This window comes from Callionymus lyra, chromosome 7 (genome assembly GCF_982586985.1).
Source record: "Callionymus lyra chromosome 7, fCalLyr1.hap1.1, whole genome shotgun sequence".
NCBI classification, from domain to species: domain Eukaryota; kingdom Metazoa; phylum Chordata; class Actinopteri; order Syngnathiformes; family Callionymidae; genus Callionymus; species Callionymus lyra.
Window position 1 is genome coordinate 15328119 of NC_141824.1, and position 27088 is coordinate 15355206.

At 38.5% G+C, this 27088-nt stretch overlaps 1 protein-coding gene across 1 annotated transcript in view; it reads right to left on the minus strand.

Annotated features, from left to right (window-relative positions):
- Positions 1–6110: 6110 nt before the first annotated feature.
- The window catches only part of egfem1 (EGF-like and EMI domain containing 1), a 50526-nt gene continuing 29548 nt past the window's right edge, over positions 6111–27088 (minus strand). Inside the window, exons 17-27 of the mRNA XM_087796339.1 lie at positions 26580–26714; positions 26141–26275; positions 12388–12519; positions 11400–11528; positions 11062–11190; positions 10710–10838; positions 9999–10127; positions 9803–9931; positions 8015–8143; positions 7820–7948; positions 6111–7482 (exon numbers count right to left, since the gene is read on the minus strand). Of these exons, the coding sequence (XP_087652465.1) occupies positions 7406–7482; positions 7820–7948; positions 8015–8143; positions 9803–9931; positions 9999–10127; positions 10710–10838; positions 11062–11190; positions 11400–11528; positions 12388–12519; positions 26141–26275; positions 26580–26714 (1382 nt within the window). The 3' untranslated portion in view covers positions 6111–7405. The remainder of the gene's footprint in view (positions 7483–7819; positions 7949–8014; positions 8144–9802; positions 9932–9998; positions 10128–10709; positions 10839–11061; positions 11191–11399; positions 11529–12387; positions 12520–26140; positions 26276–26579; positions 26715–27088) is intronic.

Below are 27088 nucleotides of genomic sequence, written 5' to 3' on the forward strand. Positions count from 1 at the left end.
TAAATTTAGGAAAATGTTGTCACAACATGATCTGGAGCTTATAATCCATGTGTTTGTGTGTCTTCTTTTAAAACATTGGAACAGTTTTTTTTCGTGTCTAAACAAGAAGGATCTGTCTAGCCTGCAGTTGATACAAAACTCTGCAGCGAGAATTCTGACCTGCTCTAGTAGAAGAACTCACATTTTGATGAACCTTAAAACTCTTCACTGGCTGCTGGTTTCTTTCAGGATCGAGTTTAAAATTCTGGTTCTTACTTTCAGATCTATTCATGTTCAGTCTCCTCCGTACATCAGTGATCTGATCCAGCCTTACACCCCAGCTCGGGTTCTGAGGTCTGTGGATCAGAATCTACTGATGGTTCCTGAACATGCCTCAGGACCAGAGGAGAGAAATCCTTCCAGGCTGTTGCTCCTAAGCTTTGGAACGATCTTCCTCTCCCTCTGTGTTTGATGATCTACTGACTCCTTCAAGAAACATCTTAAGGCATTTTTATTCGTGCAGGATTTTCCATGATTTTCTGGAACTCCTGTGTTTGTCTTTTGTGTCTTGATCTTTTAAAGTATATATTTTAACTGATTTTGATTGTTCAAGCGCTTTGTGACCCTGGTCTAGAAAGGCGCTTTAGAAATAACTACTTACTTACTTGAACCATTAAATAAAATACGTTATTATACAGTAACTTTAACTGCATGTAAAATTATTGACTTTATAAATAAACACAGATGGAATATGTTAGGAAGTCGTCTTGAAACATAAAAAGTGTAATTGTACCATTAGTGCAAAGCTATTCTTGATATTTTTAAATCGAGATTATTCAAGGAAAAGATCAGGGAAACAAAAGTCCTGTTTTGTCGTCCCAGGTGGGCAAAGAATGGTCCACCACCCGAGGGTCCAGACCACTCAGCTAATGGGGCATCTGGCACCGTCTCCGCATCCATCAAGAACCTCGAACATCTCATCCGTTTCACCCGCCACTGGTCACACACAGCCGACCCTGTCCAACACGCCAAACGGCCCCTCGCAGAAACATAGATCACGACACTGTGGAGACCCTCACAGCTGGCAGCTCTCATGTCGATTGACTTGGCACTCGCGCTGACTCGGACGCCAGGGGAAACATTATTAGTGAGCGAGGGATGAATGGCGAAAAAGGGATGGGAGGAGAAGGTGCTTAAAGGCACAATTGGAAACATTTTAAGTAAACAGTTGTTAACGTGGTGGAGCAGAGTCTGGCGGAGACGCCGGCGATTCACTGTCGGAAATAAAAGACTTGACAACAAAATGAACTACAGGACCAGAGGAGAGAAATCCTTCCAGACTGTTGCTCCTAAGCTTTGGAAGGATCTTCCTCTCTCTCTGTGTTTGATGATCTACTGACTCCTTCAAGAAACATCTTAAGACATTTTTATTCATTCAGGCTTTTCCCTGATTTTCTGGGACACCTGTGTTTTTCTCGGTGTTATCTTTTACATATCTTTTAAGTATATATTTTATTGAGTATTGTTTTGTTTGTTTAAACGCTTTGTGACCCTGGTCTGGAAAAGCCTTCTACAAATATAAATAACTTACTTACTTACATACATCCTTCATGATCTAAATCTTTTCAAAATAAACATTTCCCTCCCAAATCTGTCGGAATATATGACATATCAAGGTCTGTCTTAATAAACTGGACATACATTGTTCCACCTTTGGTATTCCATCTACAACAGGGGTCCCCAAACTTTTTCCTGTTAGGGCAACATGACTTTTCCCTTCTCTGAGGGGGGGCCAGGGTCAGAAAAGTCAGGAAATATCATTTAAGGAATTCAATTCATGATATAATTCAAACCAGACTTTCTTAGAGAGCAGATAAAAAGTAGGTAGGTGTAGAATATAACAACATATAAAAAATATAAAAACATTAAGTCTTGATTTTTATATAGCTACTGCTAGTTTTGACAGAGAAGTCCTCACCAATGTAGGTTCAGACAACTTTGTGAAAAACGATAAAGTGAATCTAACAAAATCTTTATATATTTTTCATCAGTGTAGCAACAAAAAGGAAATAAAATTCAAATTAGTATCAATTAAAATAAACTCTTGACACTGTTTGTTTTTTCTCAAATGTGTTTTTTTGAACTCGGGTAAATGTTTTTAGAAGAATTTGATGGAAGAGTAGTTTAAGACCAATTAGAAATTTTGAAATTGTTTTTCTTAATTTCTTTTCTTTTCTTCTTTCACGTTAACTATTTTAATATAAATACTTTATGTAAAAATAAAGACAAGTACGTTTTATTTGATCGATTTTAAAGCTCTATTCTGGATTAATACAGTTGTAGATCAACTTAATCTTAAAGTACAGGACAAACGAAATAAAAATAATGTTTAACACTGATTAATAAACGTGGTAATAATTCAAATGCAGGACAAAAATATAGCACCTACCTGTGGCTTAACTTATGAATTGCACCAATCTGGTGTAATAAAAAAAAGTTCAAATTGATTTTGTGATGTTGTCTTGACGTCAACAATCTTTATAATTGCATCAAGTCCACGTATGAGACTTGTGTAGTTTCAACAATCTGTAGTTTTTTTTTTGTATTTTCAACCATCAAGTGATCGTTTGACTTTCTTTGATAAACGGTGACGCCCGAGCAGCAGATCTGGCTCGACACAGTTGGTTTTCCTTTTCCAAAATGGCCTCCTGCCCGACTTCTCTTAATCATTCTTACAAATCAGTTAGTTTCAGATTTCCCACAAGTCATTAGTGTTATAAATGGTGTGCTGACGCCAAGTGTTGTTCTCTGTATATTAATTTTACCGTTTAGTTTCCAGTTGTTTTCGAGTCAAGCTGATCTGAGAAGTTGAGTCTATTTTTTGTGTGATTGTCGTTCTTTTGAATATGGGTTTTATTTAATTTATTCATTTATTTTGCTTACAATGAATGTATATTTATCAGACATCAGGACTGTTAAGAGGTTTATTTATGACTAAACCGAAAAATAGCCATACAAATATGTTTACATACTTGAAAAAAAAAAGGTATACATAGATATAAGAGAGACACACTTGAAAATTGGTCCATATTTATATGCAAGAAAAAGCCCAGATCTGTCCTATAATTATACCATATATTTTTAATATAAAAACTGCTTTAGAATCATGTTGCAAACACATGTATAATTTCGATTTTAATGTATTTAAAACAAAAAACGTTTGTAGCATTTGTACGAATCCTTAAAGTAAGATAGTTGGAATAAATGGTAAATATAGGTGTAATATTTATTTGCAATTTTTCCTTATGCAATTAAATCCAGTAAAGACCTTGATGTATTTACGTAGGAAATGGATGGAATTCCAAATTCAACCAGAGTTTTAGCATGGTTTTGTGAAACTTTTTTTCCTTTTAAAAGTTAAAAAAGGTTAGGAATATTTGTGTTTCCTTCAATGAAACTGTAGAAAGTAAAAAAGAATCCAAGTGAAAATCATTAGAAGCCCAAAAAAAAATCCATTGAAAGTAAAAGTTGGACACTAAAATATTCTTCAGCAACAGTATTTGAGTCAGCAGGAGTCTTAAAGATCCATATCTTTAAAAACGTCTCACGCTTATTTTTCTAGCCGCTGGATAAATGGCGCAAGACGTGTTGAAATGCCTTTGACTCTCAATCTTTATCTGGACCAACAGCTTTGTCCGCTGAAGGCCAGAACGGCCCTTTGGGAGATCGGGGTTTTGCGTAGAGTGGCAAAAATTATCTCCAAGACGTGACGCCACAGCTGATGAAAGTGATAGGATCTTTTCTTTTTTTCTTTTTTTTTTTGCAAAGAGTGGCTGCTGCTTAATTGCAGCGAAGAAAGTACCTACGATTCCATCTCTGGCTTTCTGCACTATTTCATCTCCGGTTTCCTGAACTATTCTCTCGTTCCCTGAACTCCGATGATGGGCTTAAATATAGCAGAAACCTGAGCCACGAATCTTAAATTATCATCTTGTAACTGCTTTCACATGTTTTTAAGTACTTCCTAAAATCATCATCAGTACTTTTGCGACATCCAAGAAGAATCTATTGTCACTTTGGAAGCCATTGAGGTGAATCTCACAAAGTTCAAACTGTTCTTCAGCCCTTCTGTGCAATAATGATCTCTAGTTTTAGGTCCAAGAATAATTGGGATGAAGTTGTTTGAGTCGACCTTAATGCAACTGTGTTTTCCAAGCCCTATGGTACAAGGTGAGCAGAAGAATTTATCTGGAAATGGTTGACTTTCCTGTTTCCAAACTTGTCTTCTCTTCAGGCTTGACATGACGCACCAGACGCTACCAAGACCAGAGAGTTTAAGGACAAGGATACGACTAAGATCCAGACAGATTGAAGGACCAGGACAAGATTAAAATCAATATTTATACACTTATAGACTACAATACAAATACACTCAATGACCATTGAGTATCAGGACAAGGGAAAGACCAAGACTTGAAATAAAGACACTACCATGAACAGGAATAAGGACTAAGATGAAGACCAGGACTGTAGAGTGTCAAAACAATACAAGAGCAGTATAAAGACTCTTCCACTTTGAATAAAAGACACCACCAAGGCCATAGTTTATGGGGACCAAGAAATGACCAAGACCCTACTAAGACCGTATAGCACAAGGACCAGCACAAGACCAAGATAAAGACTGTTCCAGTTTGAGACCAGGACACTTCCATGACTGTTGAGTATTGGGACAAGGATAGGACTAAAATGAAGACTTTTCCAGATTGAGAGAAAGACCATACAGTAGACGGTAGAGACCATGAAAAGACCAAAATATAGATGTTTGAAGATCGAGACCAAGACTGTAGAGAGTCAAAAACAATAAAAGACCACGAGAAATCCTCTTCCACTTTGAGAAAAAAAACACCACCAAATCCATAGTGTATTGGGACCAGGAAATAACCAAAGTACTTGTAGTACAAGGACCAGCACAGGATCAAGACTTTTCAAGTTTGAGATGAAGACACTACCATGACTGTTGAGCAAGACTTTACTAAAACTTGCTAAGAGCAGAGTGTGTCGCGAACAAGTATTTTCTAGGCCAAAATAAAACAAAACAAGATCTAGTCTTAAGTCGGACCAAGACTAGTCTAAAAAAACTGACAGTGTATTTATATTCATAACAAATATTGTGTTATCAGCCTGTATTGTGCGGCCTTTTAGTCCTGATTGAGAGTCAACATTTGTCTCAATAACACTGTTTTACTGAATGGTTAGACCCGGGCGTCGTTCTGCCACCTGGTGAGGTTGAGTGTGGATGGATGGCCTCTGTGGCTCTGTTTGACTGCAAACAGGTGTGCGTCATCACAAGATGAAGGTCCGGCCGATAAACATTATTGGAGTACATCAGCTGCTTGTCACAACACAGTGATACAAGGGCGGACCCCCATCCATCAGCTTCACCCCAGAGTGGGTGTGAAAAGAGGAGGGCGGCGGGGGTAACGGGGGTGGTCATCGCCCATCAGTCACGGTGAGGACGCCGGGATAGGTGCGTGTTCTGGGCCGCCACCTGATTCTTCCGACACACAAACCTTAAAAAAAAATAGGGAAAATGCTCCAGTGCACTTGAGAAATGAAGACAACACACACATGGACACTTCGCTCACCCACACACACACACACACACACACACACACACACACACACACACACACACACACACACACTTCTGTCATGCTTGACCCTTTTTCTGGCTGATGAGAGATCCCAGGTAATAACCCTCCACAAAAAATGACCGGCTCACCCTCTCCACACCCACACACACAACTAACTACACAACCCTGTTTGACACTTGGATACCCTTTACTGCTTTTCCATTCACGTTCCTCGCTGGGATCACTCTCGCTTTTGACGGGTGACAGAAATGGATATCACGCCACACTGCTTTTCATTAAATTCTTCCGATATCACTTTTTCCTGATCATCTTGAAGTATAAAAAAAACAAAAACAGTCGAGTCTCATTAAACACACTTTAATCTGTCTCCAAATATATTTATATACATTATTTTATTGCACATAATTTACCCTTTAAAGAAACATGATGGATGTTCTTTCATTGACTTGATGAAAACGGATTCAAGATAGTATTTTTGTGTACGTACAGTAAATTAATGTTTCTGTTCAGTGTTTATTTCTTAAAACCTAGATAAGTACTGCTCTAAATGCTAACAAAAATGATTACACACTTTCACCCAAAATGGCATTTTTTTACCCTAATCTTCATACATTTCTTGATTAGAATTATGCATTTGATATGATAATATCTTTTCATTTGTTCTTTTTAACAAAAAACATATACTATTATACCGGCTTGTAATGTATATGTACATATATTATTATATTATATTATGCCCATCCTGCCACATGTACATAACAATTCGTAATGTTTACATGTTGTGACCTTTACAAAAACACTGTTTCTTTAAGTGTTACACAGACAACAGACGACATCACTCAAACTCTTCTGGAGCCAAGATCTCAAGAAGGTAGACTCCCCTCAACGTTTAGCAAATATTGGGGGTTTTTTTTGGATGTGTTAAGCGTGACCTTAGCATGATGTGATGCATAGTAAAGAAAATAACTGGAGTAAGTTTTTAAGCTGAATTGAACAGTCAGTCCTTCTAAGGTTCAATTTACCACCAAATTACACTTTGTGTCTTTGCGTAGTTTAAGGATTAAAATCTGATTTTCATAAAATGAACAAAAATGCATCTTGTCTTTGAATTGATTTAATTTCGCATTTTCCTCTGGCTCTTCTTAGCCCTACTTGACTCGACTAGAAATGACTCAATGATGTACTTGCGTACTTGAACAACTTATCGGACCAATATACTGGACTCCTTTTCTAAACTATTGCTGACCGGTACCAGGCCCGGCAGTTGGTCGACCTTTTTGGTGTCAGCTTTGCTCGCTTGGAACCTGAATTGAAACTTTACGAGATATATAATATCTGGTTTGACATATCGTGCTGGTCGAAACGCAACACAAACCAGGGAGAGTCGAATAGAGTCGGGCTAAGACAAGCCGGTGAAAAGGGGTCGGTAGAAAAATCCAAGAAACACTTTGGTGTCTCAGAACCTCTCGTTTCGTGTGTCAACGTCATCAAAGGCTTTTACAAATTTACAGCGAAACACACACATGTCAGAGAGGTTTATGTCGGTCGTCGTCTCATGGCTGACATTCTTTTACATCCAGTAGAGAGTTTTTTTTTCACATGCCAGCTCTTCCAGTTGATTAGCTTTAGCTCCGGGCTCTGTGACGGGAGGTCAGGGTCTGACAGCCGAGCGCCACTTCCCCGAAAAAAAAGTGATACCGGATAAGCCTCACTGATCAGAAGGGCCGAGGCCCACGTGCTCGAGCCTCCAAGAGTTTGCACCTCTGGTCGGGTTATGTGGTTTCGCTGCCCGCTTGTCTCCGTCTCGGGGAAGTGGAACCGCCCGACGGTCCTGAGGTCTGGGCCGGCGCTGAAAAAGGCAAGAAGACATCAGCCCATGTTTTTTGAAAATCAAAAACAAATGTTCTAGTGTTTCTGGAGGGGGGAGAGGTAGGGGTGAGTCTCCCCCGGGCGCTCTGCTTTGAGGAAGTCAAACAGACAGGCCTCAAGTCGGGGCTCCCCGCTGGGCCCCCATTAAAATGACTGTCAGAGGAGAGAAGGCGATATCGAGGGAGACAGAGCGACTCGGAGTGATGGGCCTCAGCGTTTTCACACCTCATGGCATCTTATTCTCCCAAAGCTGGTTCAACTTTACAGCCCGTGACCCGTGTGTGCACGAGTGTGTGTCTAGTTGAGCTGAGATTTACCTTCGCTGCAGGTGGGTCCGAGCCGCGAGGGTGGACACCGACATCGCCCCGTCACCCCGTCACAGCGGGCGCCGTCCGAACACTGGCAGGGCAGAGAGCAGTCCGGGCCGAAAGTGTCGCCTTCACAGCCTGAGATCGAAACAGATGTTTAAGGATCTTGTCTCCCTTTTTGACTGATAGGGATTTATTGAAAACCTTTTTCACATCTCGCCCCAGTCTTCCCCGGAGAACAGGCACACCTTCCGGTGGAAGGGTCACACGGGGCGTCCCCGGCACAGTCGCATGACCTTTCGCAGTTCAGTCCAAACGTGCCGGCCTCACATCCTACGATAAGAAACATGTGTCATCAAATGTTATTAAACTTGAAAATAAATACACCTTTGTCTTCAACTAGTTCAACGAAATATTGAGAATCCTTTACGGACTTATTGTTTCTTTGTATTCATGACTTGCTTTTGTACACACTTCTTTATAAACTAGCTTCGAGATCGACAGTTGTGATTAGTCGGCTGGGCGGCAAAGCATCACGGGATGTGTTCAGGTTGAATTTGCGTCACCGTTACCCAGCATTTTGTTGAAAGGGATGGAATTTTACATGCAAAACTGTATGTACAAGTTACAAAAAGTGAATGATCTTCTGACGTTGAAATGTGGAGATTAACTACATCGGAAGAATTTTATTTATTTATCCTTGGACAGGCCATTCCTAAAGATGACATTGGCATTCCAGGTTATGGGCAAAGTGTATGGAAAGGTCATAAATAAGGTCATATCTCACTTGTGAGTGATGATATTGAAGTGTTTGACCAGAACTGAGAACACTTATACTTGTTTTGTACCAAAAATAAGTCCCTGACTAATTATTTTACAGCCATTAATCTAGAGTCCAGATGTGTCCCTTCTTGCTTCCACATGTGGTTCAAAGGTATTCTTCTACTACAATTATTAACTGATCGTTCAAAATGATCATTGCGTATCAATTAAGAATGTTTACTGACAGCAGCGTGGCCTCACACAGACACACACGGCCTGCCAGCGTTTTGAAGTCTCTCGTCTGCTCTCGAACGTTCCCTCGCCTCCCGCTGAGACTGAAGTGGCCATTTAGACTCTCGCACAGCGGCGGCCAGCTGGTAGGAGGGCACGAGGATGTAGCAGGAATGCATTAAGCAGAAGGGAAACACCTGTCTCCCATCAAGAGAGCCGCTCGCCTGAGTGCCCACCTACGAGCCTGTCTGTCTCCTCGTGCATCATCGCCACGAGACCCTTCGTTCCTGTGCGATCGAATATCTGTCTGTCATTGATTCTACTTCGCCTGACGTGTTATTTTTATTCCACATCTTTACCGTATCATTTAACATCAAAGCAAAAGTCAATGTAGGGGCTTTAATGTCAGGCAAGCATGTGACCTGAGGCTTCTTATATATGAGTTCTTTCCAATGATATCAAATGAAATGATGTTGATAGTTCCTTAAATCTTCATCAGAGAAACAGAAATATTACAAATCTTCTATAAGTGATGGGTAGATGATATAAAAAATAAACTTCATGGTCATGGTATCGAAATGGGGCATGACTAAATTGGACCGGAATTATTTACACGTCCAACTGCTGAACAACACAATCGTAATAATGTATATAATTTATATTTATAGAGCACTTTTCAAGACCAGGGTCAAAAAGCGCTTAAACAATCAAAACAATACTCAATAAAATATACACTTAAAGGGTCAAGATAACACAGAGAATAACACAGGAGTTCCAGAAAAACAAGGAAAAGCCTGCACGAATAAAAATAAAACGCAAAGTATACGACATTTTGTGCAGCACAAGCTCATGATGAGTTTCCTGCTATTTCTGGAAATCTAGTCATAAACTGACAATTTTGACCTAATACTTTTCAAAAATAAAAAGTTGGAAGTAGATCAGCATTATACCAGGTGAGTATAGTAGTTTTACAATTCTGGATTCATAATTCTAACTTACTGTTTTGGCATTGAACCCCGTAGTATCCTGGTCGACAGACGCATATTCCCGTCACGGGGTCACATGCTTGTCCTGAACTACAGTCGCACGTCTTGGCACAGTGAATCCCAAAAAACCCGGTGGGGCAAACTGGAAGAAAAACAGAATAGTTTGTCATTCAACATATTGTATTTCGCAGCTTAAAGAAATCCTGTACCGTGTTGACAAGAGTGGCCGTAGTGTCCGGCAGAACAAGTGCACGTCCCCGTAAAACGGTCGCAGGTTCCACCGTTTTGGCAGAGGCAGTCTTGGGAACAATCATGGCCAAACTTTCCCTCTGGACATTCTAGATGAAAACAGGCTCTTTTTTTTAATTCACCACAAATATTTACCATGAGGATCTCAACCAACTAAAGTGCTTTTGGTACCATTCTGTAGACAAGCCTTCAACATAAGCACATTCTTTGAATATTTGCTTGTACTTGTTTCATTCCCTTCGACCCCAGTGAGATCCAGAAACTTTCCCTCCTATTCCCCTCGACAGATCTGTGTTTACATGTGCCATGGGTAGTCACAAGAGGACCGGAGGCACAAACAACAAAACAAAGTAAGACCCGGATGTGTTACTATACTATGGTGCGACCTAGAGTGTGATAAGCAACAGCAGATTCAACGATGAAAGAGGCCGAGATGTTAAGTGTGCAATGTCATGGGAAAAGAGTAATGACCAGATGAGTCCACAGTTATTTAGAAAATAAAAAAGAAGGCTCCCAGGGTCAGACCACGGATCTGGTAAATGGAATATTTAAAAGAGGCAAAGCTACTTACTTAACAAATCTATTCTTAATGTTTGTCATTTTGGCTAAGACAAGAATCAGAAAACGAATTATCTATCAAGTAGTGGTTGCACTAGTTGTTGTTGTTGTACCTTTGTTGCAGTGAGGTCCGGACCAACCCAGTCCACAATTGCAGGATCCATCTACCGGGTCACAGATTCCCCCATTGAGACAGCTGCATGTGTTCCTGCAGAGAACTCCGTACCGTCCTCTGGGACATTCTGAGGGAGGATAGACTGTCAGAACACTAACAAGATACTCACTAACAACCTTTATACAGTTTGTGGATGCGAATTTACTTGCTCACTTGTCAAGATTTTAAGGTTTTCAAGTGTTTCAGTGAAGATGGAATTAGAGACTCTGATCTCAGATTGTTCTCGGTGATGGTATGGAAGCCAAACATTAAATAACTTTTAGGTTAGTGAAGTCTATGACTGTTCATACCCTGTTGACACGACGGTCCCGTTCTACCAGGCGCACAGAGACACCTTCCATTTGTCGAATGGCACGTTCCGTTTACACCACAAGAACACATCCTTGCACAATCTTTTCCATAAAACCCAGCAGGACATTCTGAAAGAAAACATGATATTTCAGTTACAGAAGCTTAAAATGATCTTGCAATAGGGTTGAAAACGACAAAACCGTGACCTGCCAAGTAGAACTATTTCTTCTGGCTGTGACAGTGTAACAATCATGATACTCCTGAAATGCCTAACGTAAAAAAAGACATGCTTCATTTTGAGATACAACTCTTGTTCGAGACAACTTTTTCGATTTACTTAAGCCACAGTCAGGTCCGATGAAGCCCGGTAGACACTGGCACGCCCCGGTTCTGGAGTCGCAGCGACCACCGTTGACACACATACACCGTGACTTGCAGTTGATCCCAAAAGTTCCTGTGCGACACCCTGCAGAATAAATAATAGAAGATATTTGTGTCAACAACTTCTATTTTGCTCCTTTGATAGTATTAGCAATACTTTTTATCTACAGTTACTTTTGGGGTTTCTCATGTATGATATGATATATGATTAAATACGATTTGACATTAGTAGGAAGGAAATCACACAATGGGCCAGAATTGTAGTTTTAAACCTGTTTCAGTATCTTTCTTGCATTTTATTCCATTATGGAATATATATTCTTTTTTATCATAATAATGGTTTGTGCTGTTAATGTTTAACTTAATAATGTTTTATGTTTAATTCTGCTCTTATGTAAAGCATTGTGTGACTTTATTCACTTTGAAAGGATTGTATAGAAATAAAGACTATTATTGTTTTTATTGTTGATTAATTGTGAGTTTCATATTCCCTTTACATTTATTTATTTCAACCTAACTTTAGTCTTGTTGAACATCTGTGTATATTTGTTGACATTATCAATCTATGCCTTATCTTATCTTAAACACTGACAACTTTAGAAGTCACCGTATCAACATGAACATTAATCTACTTTGATTTTGACACGGACAGTAACGTCCATCATACTCTTGGAAAAAGTTCCACAATGCATTGCAACAGTAAAAACTCCTGGACCATTAAGAGTCAAATACTTAAATCAAATACATGAATTGATTTGATTAATTTATCTTTTTATTAATTTGTTTATTCTTGACGCTTCAACTTTAGATTTAATATTAAATTTCCTCAGATTTATTGGATGATGAGAATCATGTGAAGCTTCCAGTGTTTTTGCTTGATTTTTTAGCATTAATGTTACGGGCAGACATTGTGAATGGAATCATTAAAACAGTGGTTTACTTACGAAGTTCACACCGTGCACCGTAGTAACCCGGTAAACAGCCACACGACCCGTTCCTGGGGTCACACTGCTCATGGGTTCCAGAACACTGGCACAGCTGGCTGCAGTTTTGCCCAAATCTCCCAGTAGGACAAACTAAAAAAGCACAAGACGTGAGATTTATTTATAAATAATGGACTTATTTTGCGTAACATTGATTTAAATCAAATGATTGCCGAGCTACGGTACATTAAAGACAATCAACCAGCAATAGGAAGAATTAAGGGTTTGGAATATCAGCAAGTTTGGATAAAAGTTGTGATATTTAAGGCGAGGACAGAGTTCTTCGCACTTTTCCCAAAGTACGCAATGACATTCTTTCACATACCCGTTTCTCATACATGCATATATAAATATATACACACACACTTGTGACTCAAGTGTTCTCCAAAAACCAATTAGTCAAACTGAATAAGATCAATCAGCGAAGCTAACATGTTTTTCTGGTGAGACCTCAGCGGTGGAGGCAGCGCAGGGACAGATAAGAAAGACCTCCAGACTAAAGAGGCAATTACAGAGCTGTCATTATGCATGTCTGCTTTCCAAAAGCCCTTATCCGCCGCGAAAGGAGACAAAAACAATGCCTTCTGTTTTACTTGGCACCCGGTGTGTAACATTTATCAGATGTCTGGGGAGTGTGTGAGTCGAGCTGGTGTTTTTGAGGAAGGATGAAAGAAAGTGTAGTAAAGAAGTGTAATGCTGCCTCACACAGTCCTTAGGGGTGGCCACGGTGATTGTCGACATAATTAAACACCAGTTAAGGTGTATTTTATGGTAAATAATTGTGTTTTTTGAACATTTCCAGATGAGTTCTAGTCACAAATGTGTCTATCCAGTGAAAAACAAGATATTTGTTTGTGTCTCTACTTGGGTTTAGAGGTTGGTGACCATGCATGGAAAAAGTACATGTTAGGCGAATGAGTCCAGAAGGTTTATTTTCGTAAATGTAAAGTAGAAAAATAGATCCATACCTTCAAAAATGGACTTGACTCATGAATGCTTTAATGAACAACGTAACATTTTTCACCAACTTCTCTCACAAGCGCACCTGGGCCGGCGCTGACCAGACACCCAACTGGGCAACCGACCACAGGAAGGACCACAAGACCCATAACCCGGAGCGGAGACAATACACCAACCGTCGGCTCTGAAGGTCCTTCATTGACCATTCATTCATTCGCAGTTTCCGATTTTTTTTTTTTTGCAAACACACTCACGTTTGTTGCTCTTGCTTCCCTTTTCCAGCCTGGCTCCCATTCACAAGGCCTGACGTACGCTGACACCTCGATCCGCCGTCACACCTCCACACACAAGCCTTGCCAAGGTATAACAGAACACGCTTTTGTAGCTTGTTTTGATTGTTTTTATTTGTGAGGTGGCTTTCACTCGTGACCCAAGTCTGCTTTTACCCCCCGCTGTGCCGGGGGCGTCTGTTCTCTGTTTTTAGTAATAACCCTGGCCAGATGGGGGCGGTGTGCAAAGAACAGTTATTTAATGCACCTAATTCACTGACAAAAGAGAGGCCTTCTTCATAGACCAGTGCTGTGTCTCAAATCGCATACTAATCTTAGTATGCTAGAAGTTAGTATGCATCAGTTTAGTATGCATACTAACTAGTACGCAAATTCTCCGCAGATAGTATGTCTCAAATCAAACCCTGAAGCTACACACTAACCGGAAATCACATGACAGCTTCTTCTTCTACTTCTATTTAACGATGTTTCAAGCAGCTGTTTGAACGCTATCGCCGACACCTGCTGGCAGCACGTATTGCAACTTTGGAAAAAGAAATAAAGAAAAAATATGAGAATCTAAATAATCGCGAGATATTTAAGCTGGTATCAGCAGCGAAGATGTGTTTATCCTCCTACTGCTGCTGAAAATACACATTTAAGTATATGCATATATATGCATTTATATATGACGTAACTTCCGTTTAAAACGTCACTAAAATGGCGGCTGTTTAGTATGGTTAGTGTCCATCGAACCATGCTAGTTTTGTGGGCGTGTTAGTATGCCAATTTAGTATGCATGGCGCACTAAATTTCACATACTAAGAATTGAGACACACTAACGTACTAAAAATACTAACTTTTAGTACGCTAGTATGCGATTTGAGACACAGCACAGGGGTGGACAATTATAATACTTCAAGGGCCACATTAAATTCTCTGAATGTTGTTAGGGGCCGTCAAGCAAAAAGAAAGACGAGAAAATCCCTCAAAAAAAGGACATTTGTCATTAGGCCGTGACATTTATTAAGCTAAATAAGCTGCAATTTTATTCTTGTATATATGAGGGTTTTTTTCAAAACATTTCTTCAACTAACTTAAAAAAAAATGTTTTGAGGGATTAATATATACTCAAAAAATGACACACAAGAAAGGAGGGAAAAGATAAATAAGTGTGAAAATGTAAATGAATAATAAATACATTTGTTAATGCATTAGAACCACGTATACATGATCATACTTTGACATTACGAGGGCCGCATAAATACAGTCAAAGGGCCGCATGTGGTCCCCGGGTCTGTCATAGACGCTTCTTGGTTCGGTGACCATTCTCTGTTAACTTTTTGCTGATGCGTCCGAAAAACCTCACTGCAAGTATTTCCATCATTTTGTTTTGTATTGAACTGCCTTCTCCCACCATGTGTCTTCTAGAGAATCTAATGTCTTCTCCACGTATGGGGGTTCATAGATACATGTGAAACATACTATAAAAAGTTTGTATCCAATGGTACCCAATTTTTCACTGCACCATCTTCTGCACATACTTTCTTATTTATCATCTCGCCAACATGGACGTCAAAGAGCATTATGGGAAGACTTTGTCTCATGAAACTTCTTCTTCAGATCAGATGGTAGACCACCTGATCTTGCAAGAGTTGGTTCATGATAGTCATGGTATCGCTGTAACCATTAGAACTAACTTGTGGTGTTGTCTGATGAATTCCGAGTTAGTCACTTGGTTGTTTGTAATGCCAAATATCACGTCCAAATACCTTTTCAGTTCTATTATATCCGTTTCCTTGAGGCAATCCAAGCTCACGTCCTGGGATAGCGGTTCAAACAATAGGTCCAAGAATTCCCTCTCCCAAGGAATCTCCTGCTCTTCTAAGATATGACAGAGGTGACACTGTTAATATGTCCATCGTGGCCCTCAAGCCTCCGCCCTGCTCGACAAGATGAGGAATATTATGACATGTTGCTCGAGTCACCTCCGCCTGCTTCTCTTACTGTTGAGAGACAAGGATTCTAATTTCAACCTCAGAAGACAGAACTCACCACAAGACAGACACTGATGCTGCAGGAGAGAACAGTTGATGACAACTTAAACCCAAGTCTCTCCCTCTTGGCTCAACATTCTCCATACTTATGGCATCATTTTCGTACTCTTAAAAAAGACCTAAAGATGTTTGAGAATGATTTCAATCCTGACTTTAGCTGGATATTCCAGGTCATCGTGAGGAGCACAAGATCCTGGCAGCTAGACTTCACTGCCAACCGTACAAGTCATTGTTCAACTAGGGATGATTATAAAAACAATCTTTAGATAATTGTCTTAAAACACATTCCAGAATAGCTGGATCGAAGGATACCATCTATAACTTGTAAACCTAAAGAGGAGTCAAATCGTTGTCACGTTTTAAAATATTACCTTATCTATGTTCTTCAGATCACACAATATTAATACACAATAAGAACATACTGATTATGATAAAGGGTCTTTTCTTGTACAGGAAGTGGTTTTCGCAAACAAATACAAAACACAAGACCTTTTATGTCTTACTACAACTTAAAAAAAGAATCTTTACTACTACTTATACATGCTTAAACTTCGATGCCACGTTATTGTATTGGGATTGACTAGTTTTAACTGATATAAAAGTCGTTTTCTAGAATTAGCGCTATTTCTTGTGTAGTTCTTTAGCGATAGAACATAGTTTGTGTTCAGAATGTGGCTTATAGGTCAAAGTTGAAACCCATTTTTTGAAAATCATTATGGCGATGACGGCTGTAACGTCTGCACACTCCAGGTCTCAGGCGGTTAAAGGAAAGTATTCGTCTACTCAAAAATAGACACATAACCTCTGTTCTTATTGGCTGATGCTTACATTATATTTTTTCCTCGCTGCTGCCCGGAGACTCGGTCACACCTGGCTCCATTCTGATATTCGGAGGTCTGACTACGAAATGACCCCGCAGGCATTCTGCCGACACGCGGGGAAATTGAGAAGGGAAAGTGAACTGGTGCATGTGGATGAGACAACCAGCCTATTTTGGAGCGTTTAGTTTTTTACAGCAGACGCACTGCAGACCTCGCTCTTTAATTCCGAGATGACATTTAGAGCGTAAGAAACAGGAAAATGCGCTAATGACACGGATGCATCATAAACTGGAGCTTGTGGCTTTCTGCTGACTTTAACTCGGGTAGTTAGGACCGCAGGATGGCGACGGCGAGAGGAGGAGAATCTTGAAAAACGATGGCAGAATGACAGACTTAAAAACTTTAGTGGGCATTTCATTGCCTTCATTAAACCAACGGCATGGAAATCCACAAATAAAATCTCTAGCATGAGACTTTTTTCTACCGAGACTTTTTCCAGCTCATGTTCTCCCTCTACTACAGTGGATCATTACAAACACGTGGGTGCGTTTAGCCACAATAGAACTCCAATAAACAGTGAAGCCTCCAGGGCGCCCCCATTGCCGCCCCCCCACCCCGCCTTTCCACGCCGCCTTTTTACCCATCCCTTAAAGACTCAGTGTCTCATTATAGAGATAATTGTTCGCAAACAGATCATCGTCGTGTTTAAGGAGAGGATGTCGTGATGGGCTGCAGTGAGTGCCTCCCTCACACCCCGTTTTAATGATGTGGCTGCCATTACCCAGAATGCAGTGTGGTCCTGCCCAGCCGGCGGTGCAGAGGCAGGCGTCTGTGATGTGGTGGCAGCGGGCACCGTTCCTGCACTCGCACATCTGGCCACACTCAAGACCATAAAAGCTATCCGGGCAAACTGCGGGCCAAGCTAAAACATCCGACCGGTTGGAGCTGGCAGCGTCACAAAAGAGGCGAAAGAACTTCTTTTTTTTTTTTTTTATTTGCTTCTTCAGGCTTCCTCGCAGCCGCTCCTCCTCCTTTTTCCCCTCTCGCTCCGTTTTTCTACCACCTACAGAAATATCGGATTGCAGTTCCGAAAGCTGTTTCGTTTGCAGTGTCTGCGTTCATTAAGCCGGCGCGCGTCCCACATGTGCGGTGGACCCGGGGCCACATCAAAGTCCGCCACGGCTCGAAAAAGTCGTCCACTTTCGAGGGGTAGAAGAAGCACAGAGGGCCCGGTAATTAGAGCACCTGCTGGGTCCACAGGCCCACCGCCAAAAACAAAACCAGGTTACCGTGCCCGCCTCGAGAGTCTCCCATATGCCCACTTGAGTCTACGTGCCCGGGCCATTGATGTGCAGAGAATGCCCTGTAGAGACCACTTTTCACACACTTGAGCAGCCAGGTAGAGTGTATAACTGCACGCAGAGTCAATTGACACTTGGTCTTGTCATTCTAAAGGCTCCTGAGGCGGCGTGACAAATAAACCTCTCTAATACTGGAACGTTTCAGAGAGCGAACGTTTCCTCTCTACAGCAAGGGGTGTCGATCACACGAGGGGCAAAAATCTGTCCGTCGATCAAAGGTAACAGTGAGTAAGAGTTTGATTCTCAGGTTGTCTTTTTATTCTGTGAGGCTCAATTTATCTTAATTATCTCTCCATTTTTGCTCCTTTCCCAACACACTATCTTATCTTATACCAACATGAATCTATTACATTTTTTTACTGGCAGGCGTGCCAGATTTCGCCCCCAGACCATGATACACGTGTTCTAGGCTCTAGTAGAAGAACTTACATTTCTCCGATCCCTAAAACTCTTCACTGGCTGCCAGTTTCTTTCAGGATCAACTTTAAAATTCTGGTTCTTACTTTCAGATCTATTCATGGTCAGACCTTCCATCAGTGATCTGATCCAGCCTTACACCCCAGCTCGGGCTCTGAGGTCTGTGGATCAGAATCTACTGATGGTTCCTTGTACACGGTTCAGGACCAGAGGAGAGAAATCCTTCCAGACTGTTGCTCCTAAGCTTTGGAATGATCTTCCTCTCTCCTGTGTTGTTGTCAGTGTTATCGTGATCTTTTAAGTATATATTTTATTGAGTATTGTTTTGATTGTTTAAGCACTTTGTGACCCTGGTCTGGAAAAGAGCTATATAAATATAAATTACTTACTTACTTCTACTGTTAAGAAGCCATTGTTAGCGTTTCAGTCCAGTCGATTCATTGAAATCGCCAAAATATATTTTAAACTAAATGATGCATCTTCTTTGCTAGCTTAGCTAGCCGTTCACAGTGCTAGCTTTCTTTTCTTAGCCTTTGTTGGCTGATGCAGCTCGCGGCATGGGAAAGTCCCTGATAACTCTTAGCCCGAGATGGGGCGACGAGTTCCTGGATGTCGTAGGGCTAACAATCGCACATGATGCTTTTGCTAGAAATAGATAAGCGGATGATAACGAGGAGGAAGTTCGGGCCATTAGCTCGCGTACTGACAAGCGGTGAAATGTAAACAGTCTCTTGCTGGCATTTGAAAGAAGCTGCACTTGTGTTGCACTTGAAAGTTTGTGATTGATATCAGTGTTTGTCACCATTGTCTGGCGGATTACTGCAGTGAGATGATGGAAACTTTGAAACATTTTCGTGGAAAAATGTTTCTGACGGACGAATCTTCTTTCTTTATTGAATTCTAAATATAACTTGTCAAAGTGCTTAGTATTATGGCCTCATTTTCCCTTGTAAAAAGATTACCCTAAAATGAATGAAAAGATAAATGTACGGGTTTAAAAACAAACAAAAAAATAATTTGTTGTTTTATATCATTAATAATTATTAAAAATAAAAATAATTATATAATTTATAATAATTGGTCCCCGACCCCTGGTTTGACCGGTACTGGTCAATAAGACATTTGTTACCAGGCCAGACAGAAAGAACATTGTTAAATAGAATTTCTCTTCTATTAATTAATACTGTCTGAAATGTGTTTTGTTTTGAAAAAAGATGACATTTTCTCTAAAGTTACATTAGCCTGTGACTCTTGACACGTCAAACCACTAGTTTCAGTCAAGTTGACTCAAAAAAAAACATTAAACAAGTAAAAAATTAGTAAAACAAAAGCTCTAATTTGTTGTTCTTATCTGAAGTTCGGTCCTTGAATATAATGCCAAATGAAATTGGTACTCGGAGCCAAAACGGATCATATATATCTTGTTTTTTTTTTTTAATTGTTATCGTACAATTATACTTTTCTAATATCCTTATTTCCAGCATTTGATCCGTTTTTTTTCGAAGATTTATTTTTTGTTTATAATTTATTTTCCTTTATCAATTATTCCTTATAGCTAGTCGACAGTTACAGTCTATAATACGGCCTATGAGGAAATGTAACTGCTAATTATGCTACATTATTAGCATAAGTTTAGCACAGCGCTCGGGCTAAGATTAAAAAATGGCTTCATGTTTAAAATGTTGACCTTTTTTACTTGTATAAGAACTCCCAAACTTTGGATGCTAGCTTGTGCGAGGTATCCAACCTGTCTACGGCGAGAGAATGAGTTAGCATGCTACGTGCATGTTGCGTAGCATTTAGCTACAAGTCCACTTTTGGGGTCTTTTTCGGTATCTCCTAGAGGCGTGGTTAAGTATCCATTTTAGATATACCGAATATACGTTTAGCTGAGATAGAAGTGTTTTAAAAAAAACTAAACCTGACCTGAAAAAACCCGAAATAACTGTAAATCTTGTGACAACTGAACCCGCACAGCAAGTTTAACCAGTTTAGGTTTAATTGGAATTCTTAATAAATAAGTGAATCTTCGGTTTAAATCGTTTTGCAAATTACAACTCACCATTTCCCCCTCAATGGTTTGTAACCAGGCATTACTGGAGCCTGGAAAAGTTTGTTGTTGTTCATGAGATGCCAACAGCACTTTAGATACGTCGGCGAACGCAAAGGAGGAAACCTTAGAAATGTTGTTAAAGTGTCTCAAGATACGACTCTTGTTACCTCAGCAGCCACTTTTTTATTTCACGCCACCTCAAGTATGTATTAAAAAGTGTTAGAAAGTTACCGGGAAAAGCCACAAATTAAGTGCAAAAGTAACATGTGACGTTGAGGTTTAGCGTGTTTGGAACGTGACAGTAATGCGGCCTGATTATGTGTCGTCTGCTCGAACTGAAGATGCTTTTTTATTTTTTTTCTTTAACCCTTGAATTGGGCTCCTCAGCAGAATCTGGCAGCGAGCGTCGCTGAGTTCCCACGCTGACAGCATGACGTCTTCACCAGCCTCTGTAGTGGTTTCGCTGCGATGTTATTAAAAGGCTGGCTCACTGTGAATGCTGTCATTTGAAGCCAGCTGTACGTTTGCTCTGCGGTAGCTTCGCTTTTATTGTCGTCTGTTTATTAGAACTCCAGCAATTACTGTCATCATGGCAACAACATTTTCTCCCTTCTTTTTTTTCCAGAAGATAATTGAAGAAGGTGAGGTCCGTGAACAACATGTGGTCCTCTTTTTTTTCTGTTGGCAAATTTGTGAAATTACCGGTAAAATTTAATCCATGAAAAAAAAAGGGGGGGAAATCCTTTTATTTCATTTTTGTGCTTAAACTATTCTTAATTTTGTACCTTTTCATCTTTAAATACAGAATATAAGAAAATAAACATTAACAAGGCCAGGGTGGGTTTGAAAAAGTCTCTTCATTATTTAATTTGCATAAATATCTATTATTGAAACCATATATCAGTGGTAGGTAATTACATTTTATACAGTATACAGGAGCGAAAAGCCCAAATATAATTGAAACAGTAAAATAAAAACTACAAAAAAAGCCTTAGGTTACAAAAACAAATGTAATAAATTAAGCTAAATAGACTAAAATTATTATTTAATTGTATATTATTCAACCTTTTTTAATGTGATGTCAAAAGCACTTTTAAAACATTTATTTATATTGACTTAAATATGTTTAAAGGTAAATAAATTCTCACACAAATGACAAAAACGGAGAAAAAAAAAACAAAATAGTCATATTTAAAGTTAAACTAAAAATGAATAATTAAAATTAAATAATAATAATAATAATCGGTTTACACATGATCTGTCTGATGAGTTTTTCTTAATAGGGCCACATAAATACAGTCAAAGGGCTGCATGTGGCCCCCGGGCCGCACTTTTCCGAGGCCTGCTATGTCATGTGTCCAAGATTAATAATAAATGTTTTACCTATAATTTTCCTCAAATCTATATAGCAACATTTTAACTTGATTTGTGGGCACGTTGGCTTCAGTAACACACACCCACACACAAACACACACCCACACACACCCACACACGCTGTGTCATCTCAGAGCGACTTCATCTCCAGACTTAAATGAGCTCTTTAAGACAGAAGGATTATTTCCAGATCCCTGGTTGTGTAAGAGCCGCTGCTGTCAGCCCATAAAGCAGGTCCAGAGACCACACAGCCCGGCCAGAGCCCGAACCACAGAAAAGAGAGGAGACGGAACAGAACTTCCTGCTGCTATTCAAGCTCTGCACACAAACAAGACAAACAATACAGGTTTGTCAACAAGTCTGGGATCAAAGGCAGGGACTTGAAACTTTTAAAAAATAACTAAAAAAAAAAGTGAATGTAACCATGAAAACTCTGGAGAGGCTGGTTCTTGTCGCTGCTGGAGGAGGAAGAGGCCCCTGCACGAGACAGAAACTGAACACCTCTGCTTGAGGGGAACCTTCAGAAAACAGACTGATAGCCTCGTTTTTAAGACTCGGTCCAATCACAAGTCGGTTCCGAGTCTGAAGCCATCAGACTGTTATGACTACAGACGCGAGGGGTTGACGTCTCGAGTGACACGCGCGTGATTTATCCTCACCCACCGACGAGCGAGGTGGGTTTCCATAGGGCCCCCGATCCTGCTCTTTACAGTAAATCTCGGAGGCTTTGCAATAACACGTGGAGTCAACGAGACTCGAATCGAGACCTAATCCGTTTTCCTTTTCTTAAGACTGTTTGACTGTTGCTGCAGTGCACGCCGGGAGGAACAACTCTGGGAAGACACCAACATAAAACACAGCTCGGACGAAAGTGACGAATGACAAAGTGAAGTAGTGGATTTGTGAGGATTTAAGATGTCAAAAGTTGAAAAACGATTGAGTAAATCCGTGGCTCAACGGAGCGGCGGGGAAATAACATGTGGTATCCAACAGCACTATCTAGTGGCGAGTAGGGGAATTGCAGGAACGAGAAGCGATACATTTTTTCGTTTCGAGTTTTAAAATGATGATAAATCTAAATAATACGCGTGTATCTCATGTATTTTTAAAAATGGAGTTTCAATATTAAATGTAAATGGGTTTCTTGAGAGTTTAAGTAACAAAAACAAATCTAATAAAATTACTTTTACTTTTATTTTTAATCTGATGTTAACTATTTTTAAATGTGATTTTTATATTTAAAGAAAAAGAAAAACAGGACAAAAAATCCTAAAAACAAACGGATTATAGTCATATTTAGAGATGAACTAGTAATGGATAATTAAAATAAATACTCGAGCTTTATTTTATTGATGATTGTGTGTCTTCGAAAATAACGATAAATCTAAATAATAGACATGCATTTAATGTTTTTAAACTATGGATTTTCATGATTTAATTTAGATGTTTTGGTGTTTTTTTATTTATTGACACAATATAACAGTGGGGAACAATTATATTTCCTCAGGGGCCACATGTTATACAGTGATTGTTGTGAGGGGCCATCAAGCAAAAGATAAAGGATTGTAATGACTAAATATAACGTGAACACACAAAAAAAACTACCAACCAAATTCAAGTAACCGAAAAGAATATAGTCAAATCAAGCCAAATAGGCCAATCTTAATATATTTGTATTTAATAGAACTTTTTTCATCGGTTTTATATTAAAAAAAAACTTTTGGTTTTAATATTCACTTGAATCTTTTTGCTGGAAAGAAAACAACAAAAACAGAAGACAAAAGCACTGTAGTTATATTTAGAGCTGAACTAATAATGGATAATAATAAAAAAAATCTTTATTTTAGATAAAAGCTTTTCTTTGTTGTGTTCTAAAACTATATGAATCTAAATAACACAAGGGGTATTTCATGTATCGATTTAAGTTTTGTGACCTTTTGATTTTTTCAAACTTAGGTTATTTATCTACCCAAATCAAGGTAAAGTAATGTTTAGTTATTTTTATTTATTATAAGATCTGGTTAAGTCCATTAAAATAATTGAAAGATCTGCGATTCAATTGGTATTAAAATGAATCAAAATGATTAGTTACCTATTATATTGAAAAAATACATAATTATTAATAATAATGAAGGTGAAACGCAATTTTGCGTATTTGTGGTTAGCGATCTGTCCAGGGTGTCCCTTTCTTCTTTAGTTGTATCTAAAGTTTGTACATTAATGCTTTATCCACTAGGAGGCAGTAGTGTATAATTAAATCGATGTCTACACAACTGCTTTGTTCACTAAGAGAGAGAAATTTGTTATTTCTTATTTGGATGTCATAACTTAAAAGTTCTGGTTGTGATTCTGAAAAAAACAAGCGTGAAGTCTAAATGGATTTATTTCAATGATATCTTAAATAAAATATTGTTTTGTATCCTTTAAACACGTACAATCCTAGTATCTTTAACTACATTTTCAACTATAGTCCATCAAAAATGAACTGAAATCCATCTATTTATGAAGAAACAAGATATTTTATGTATTAAAAAAAGAGAAAAGCGGTTCCTATTATTTCTGACCCATATACATATTTTTCCATTTTACTCAGTGTTATTTAATTAATCTATGATTTATGTTACCAGCTATACATCAGCACAATGATCATCTATGTGTGTCATGTGATCATTTCCTGCTGTTACTTGTGTTTATATTATTGATGTTATTACTAATTTACTGCTTCATTTTAACCATGTTGAAGAACGTTATAAACGTGTTGTTACTTTGCTATCAAATGATTAATAACACTGAAAATAAAAGGGATTATATATAATTTGAAATAACATTCTTTAACACTTTTAAAATGTTTCTGTGAGGATCAATATTATGACACAGTAATTCATCTAATAATAATCTACATATTTTAGTTAAAATTTTTCTGTATATATGTGATAACTTATGTTAAAAAGGACCACCAGTTTAAAACTGAGAAAAACAAATTTATATAAAATTAAATCTTCTGTTATAAATAATTTAGGTTAGAAACCACAAATCTTTCCTTTATTATTTAATAAGGTGGTTGTCTTCTTATTAAATCCAGTTGTAAATGTACATTTTTTCTATGTGATCCCAGGGCGTTGAACTTTTGATCAACTGTGAAGGTAAACATTCGTATGTGGATCACAGCAGACACACCTGCAGAAACCAGGTGTGTTCATCGCACGAGCTTTTGTCTTTTCCTCCCACTCTCGGTGAGTGACACATTTATATGTTCCACACTTTTGACAAATCCACACAGAACCAAAGGTGGAAAATCCCAGTTTGTATGGATGTTAAAAACCCACGCGCTCTACTTAATCCACACATGCGAGCGAACCTTTTGAAATATCTCGCAATGTTGTTCCCGCCACACGGGGGCGCCACTTGTACAGCATATGTTGAAGTTAGTTTGATAAACTAAGTTGCTGCATTATTAGCCAATGAAAACAATATTTTCACATTTCTCTTACAGTTTGTAGTGGAAACATCTATTTGAGTGTGATTGTGTCTGATGTGTCTTAAAAGGGTTATTAAATAGTTACTAAAATGGACATTCTTTAACAAAGAAATATAAGGATATTTGCAGATAAATATCATAGAAAATCATACAACAATCCAATTATCAAAAATGTGTTGTCTTGTTAAGCATCAAGTAATTCTTTAAAATAATTATTAATTCATTATTTCTATGTTTAAATGCTGAATTTGTTTTAAAATCCAATATTTCTATTAAATGAATGAGTCACATTAAGTTCGATATTAGGAATGATATGAATAAATACATTTTCACATTTTTTATTTGATTTTATTCGTAGCCTTTAAATTCAATATTTAAAAGTTTGACCAGACAAAAACAAGAAAGTACTGTTACTTAATCAAACTATTCAAATTCAAATTACAGCAACATTTTAATATTGAATCTAAAAGGCTATTAATTAGAATATATTTATATAATTTATACATTTTATTGTTTAATTATTGGAATTGGAATATCACATTTTATGTGTATGTTGAATTTTTTATATTATTATTAATAAAAAAAACAAAAAACTTAATCTTTCAATAAAGATCAAATTTAAATATTAAATACAAACTCTATGTGTATATAGTTTTTTAATTAAATTAAATAAAAAAAATAAAAAATGTACCTTTTAATATACAAATTATCCAATTCATATATTTTATAAAAACAAATCCAACCTTTAAATATATAAATGATTGAATTTATTTATTTATAAAATAATTAAATGAAAAAATGATTAATTTAAATCCAAACCTTCAAGATCCTGATGCCACAGATATTCTAGAAACAATACTTTTGTCGCATCAGAACACGAAAATAAATATGAAACACAAACTAAATGTCTTTGAATCTACTCACCTTCATCACACTTGTCACCATGGAAACCCGCCGGACACTGACGGTTGCACGCCCCAGTCCCCGGGTCACATGACCCTCCACCCGGGCAGTCACAAGTCCGTTTGCAGCCTTCACCGAAGAAACCTGCATCACACTCTGAAAACACAAATATTCTGTGATCACTAACAACATCTGGCTTTCATTGAACAATCTTTTAAACAGACAAGTTTAACATGTTTTTTCCTTTGAATTGAACAGAATAAAACTTGATTGTTGACTTTAATCTTCTCAGCATTTGTTGCCACAGCAACTGTAAATCTCTCCCGACTGAGGAGGTTTTTATTAGCATTAAAAGACTGGCGAGAAAAACTGCGAGGAAGAGGTTCAAACTCTTCTCTGGATCAGGAATGCTGCAGCTTTGTTACATAAACAAACACATTAAATATTCTCTCCCTGATACCTTTCTCACACTGGGGCCCGTCGTACCCCGGCTTGCAGGAGCAGATTCCCGTCTTGGGGTCACATCCAGTGGAATGTTCTTGTGCACAGACACATTCTTGGGAACAGCCCAGGCCGTGAGTCCACCTGGGACACGCTGGAAAGGAAGCACAGAAGTGACCGTTATAGACATGGTTGACCGTCACTGAAACCCTTGTACAGACAAACTTATGTTCATTATTGATGAGGGGAGTTCAGTCCAAAGGTTTTTAACTCGGCTGTAGATCTTTGGAAGAGATGTTTTAATAGGATGCTTATGTAAGGATGACGGAGGAACATGAAACTCCCCGGGTGCTTATTCTGTAGAATGAAACTGTTTCAGGGAGTCTCACGTGGACATGTTTTCTTTAGATATTCTATATTTATAATGAAATTAATTTAAATTGTGATCATCAGCATCTTCATATCTGTCTGTATGTTAGAAAAGTTACTTTGAAAAACAGATAAATTGATGATTTAAATCTAAATTTC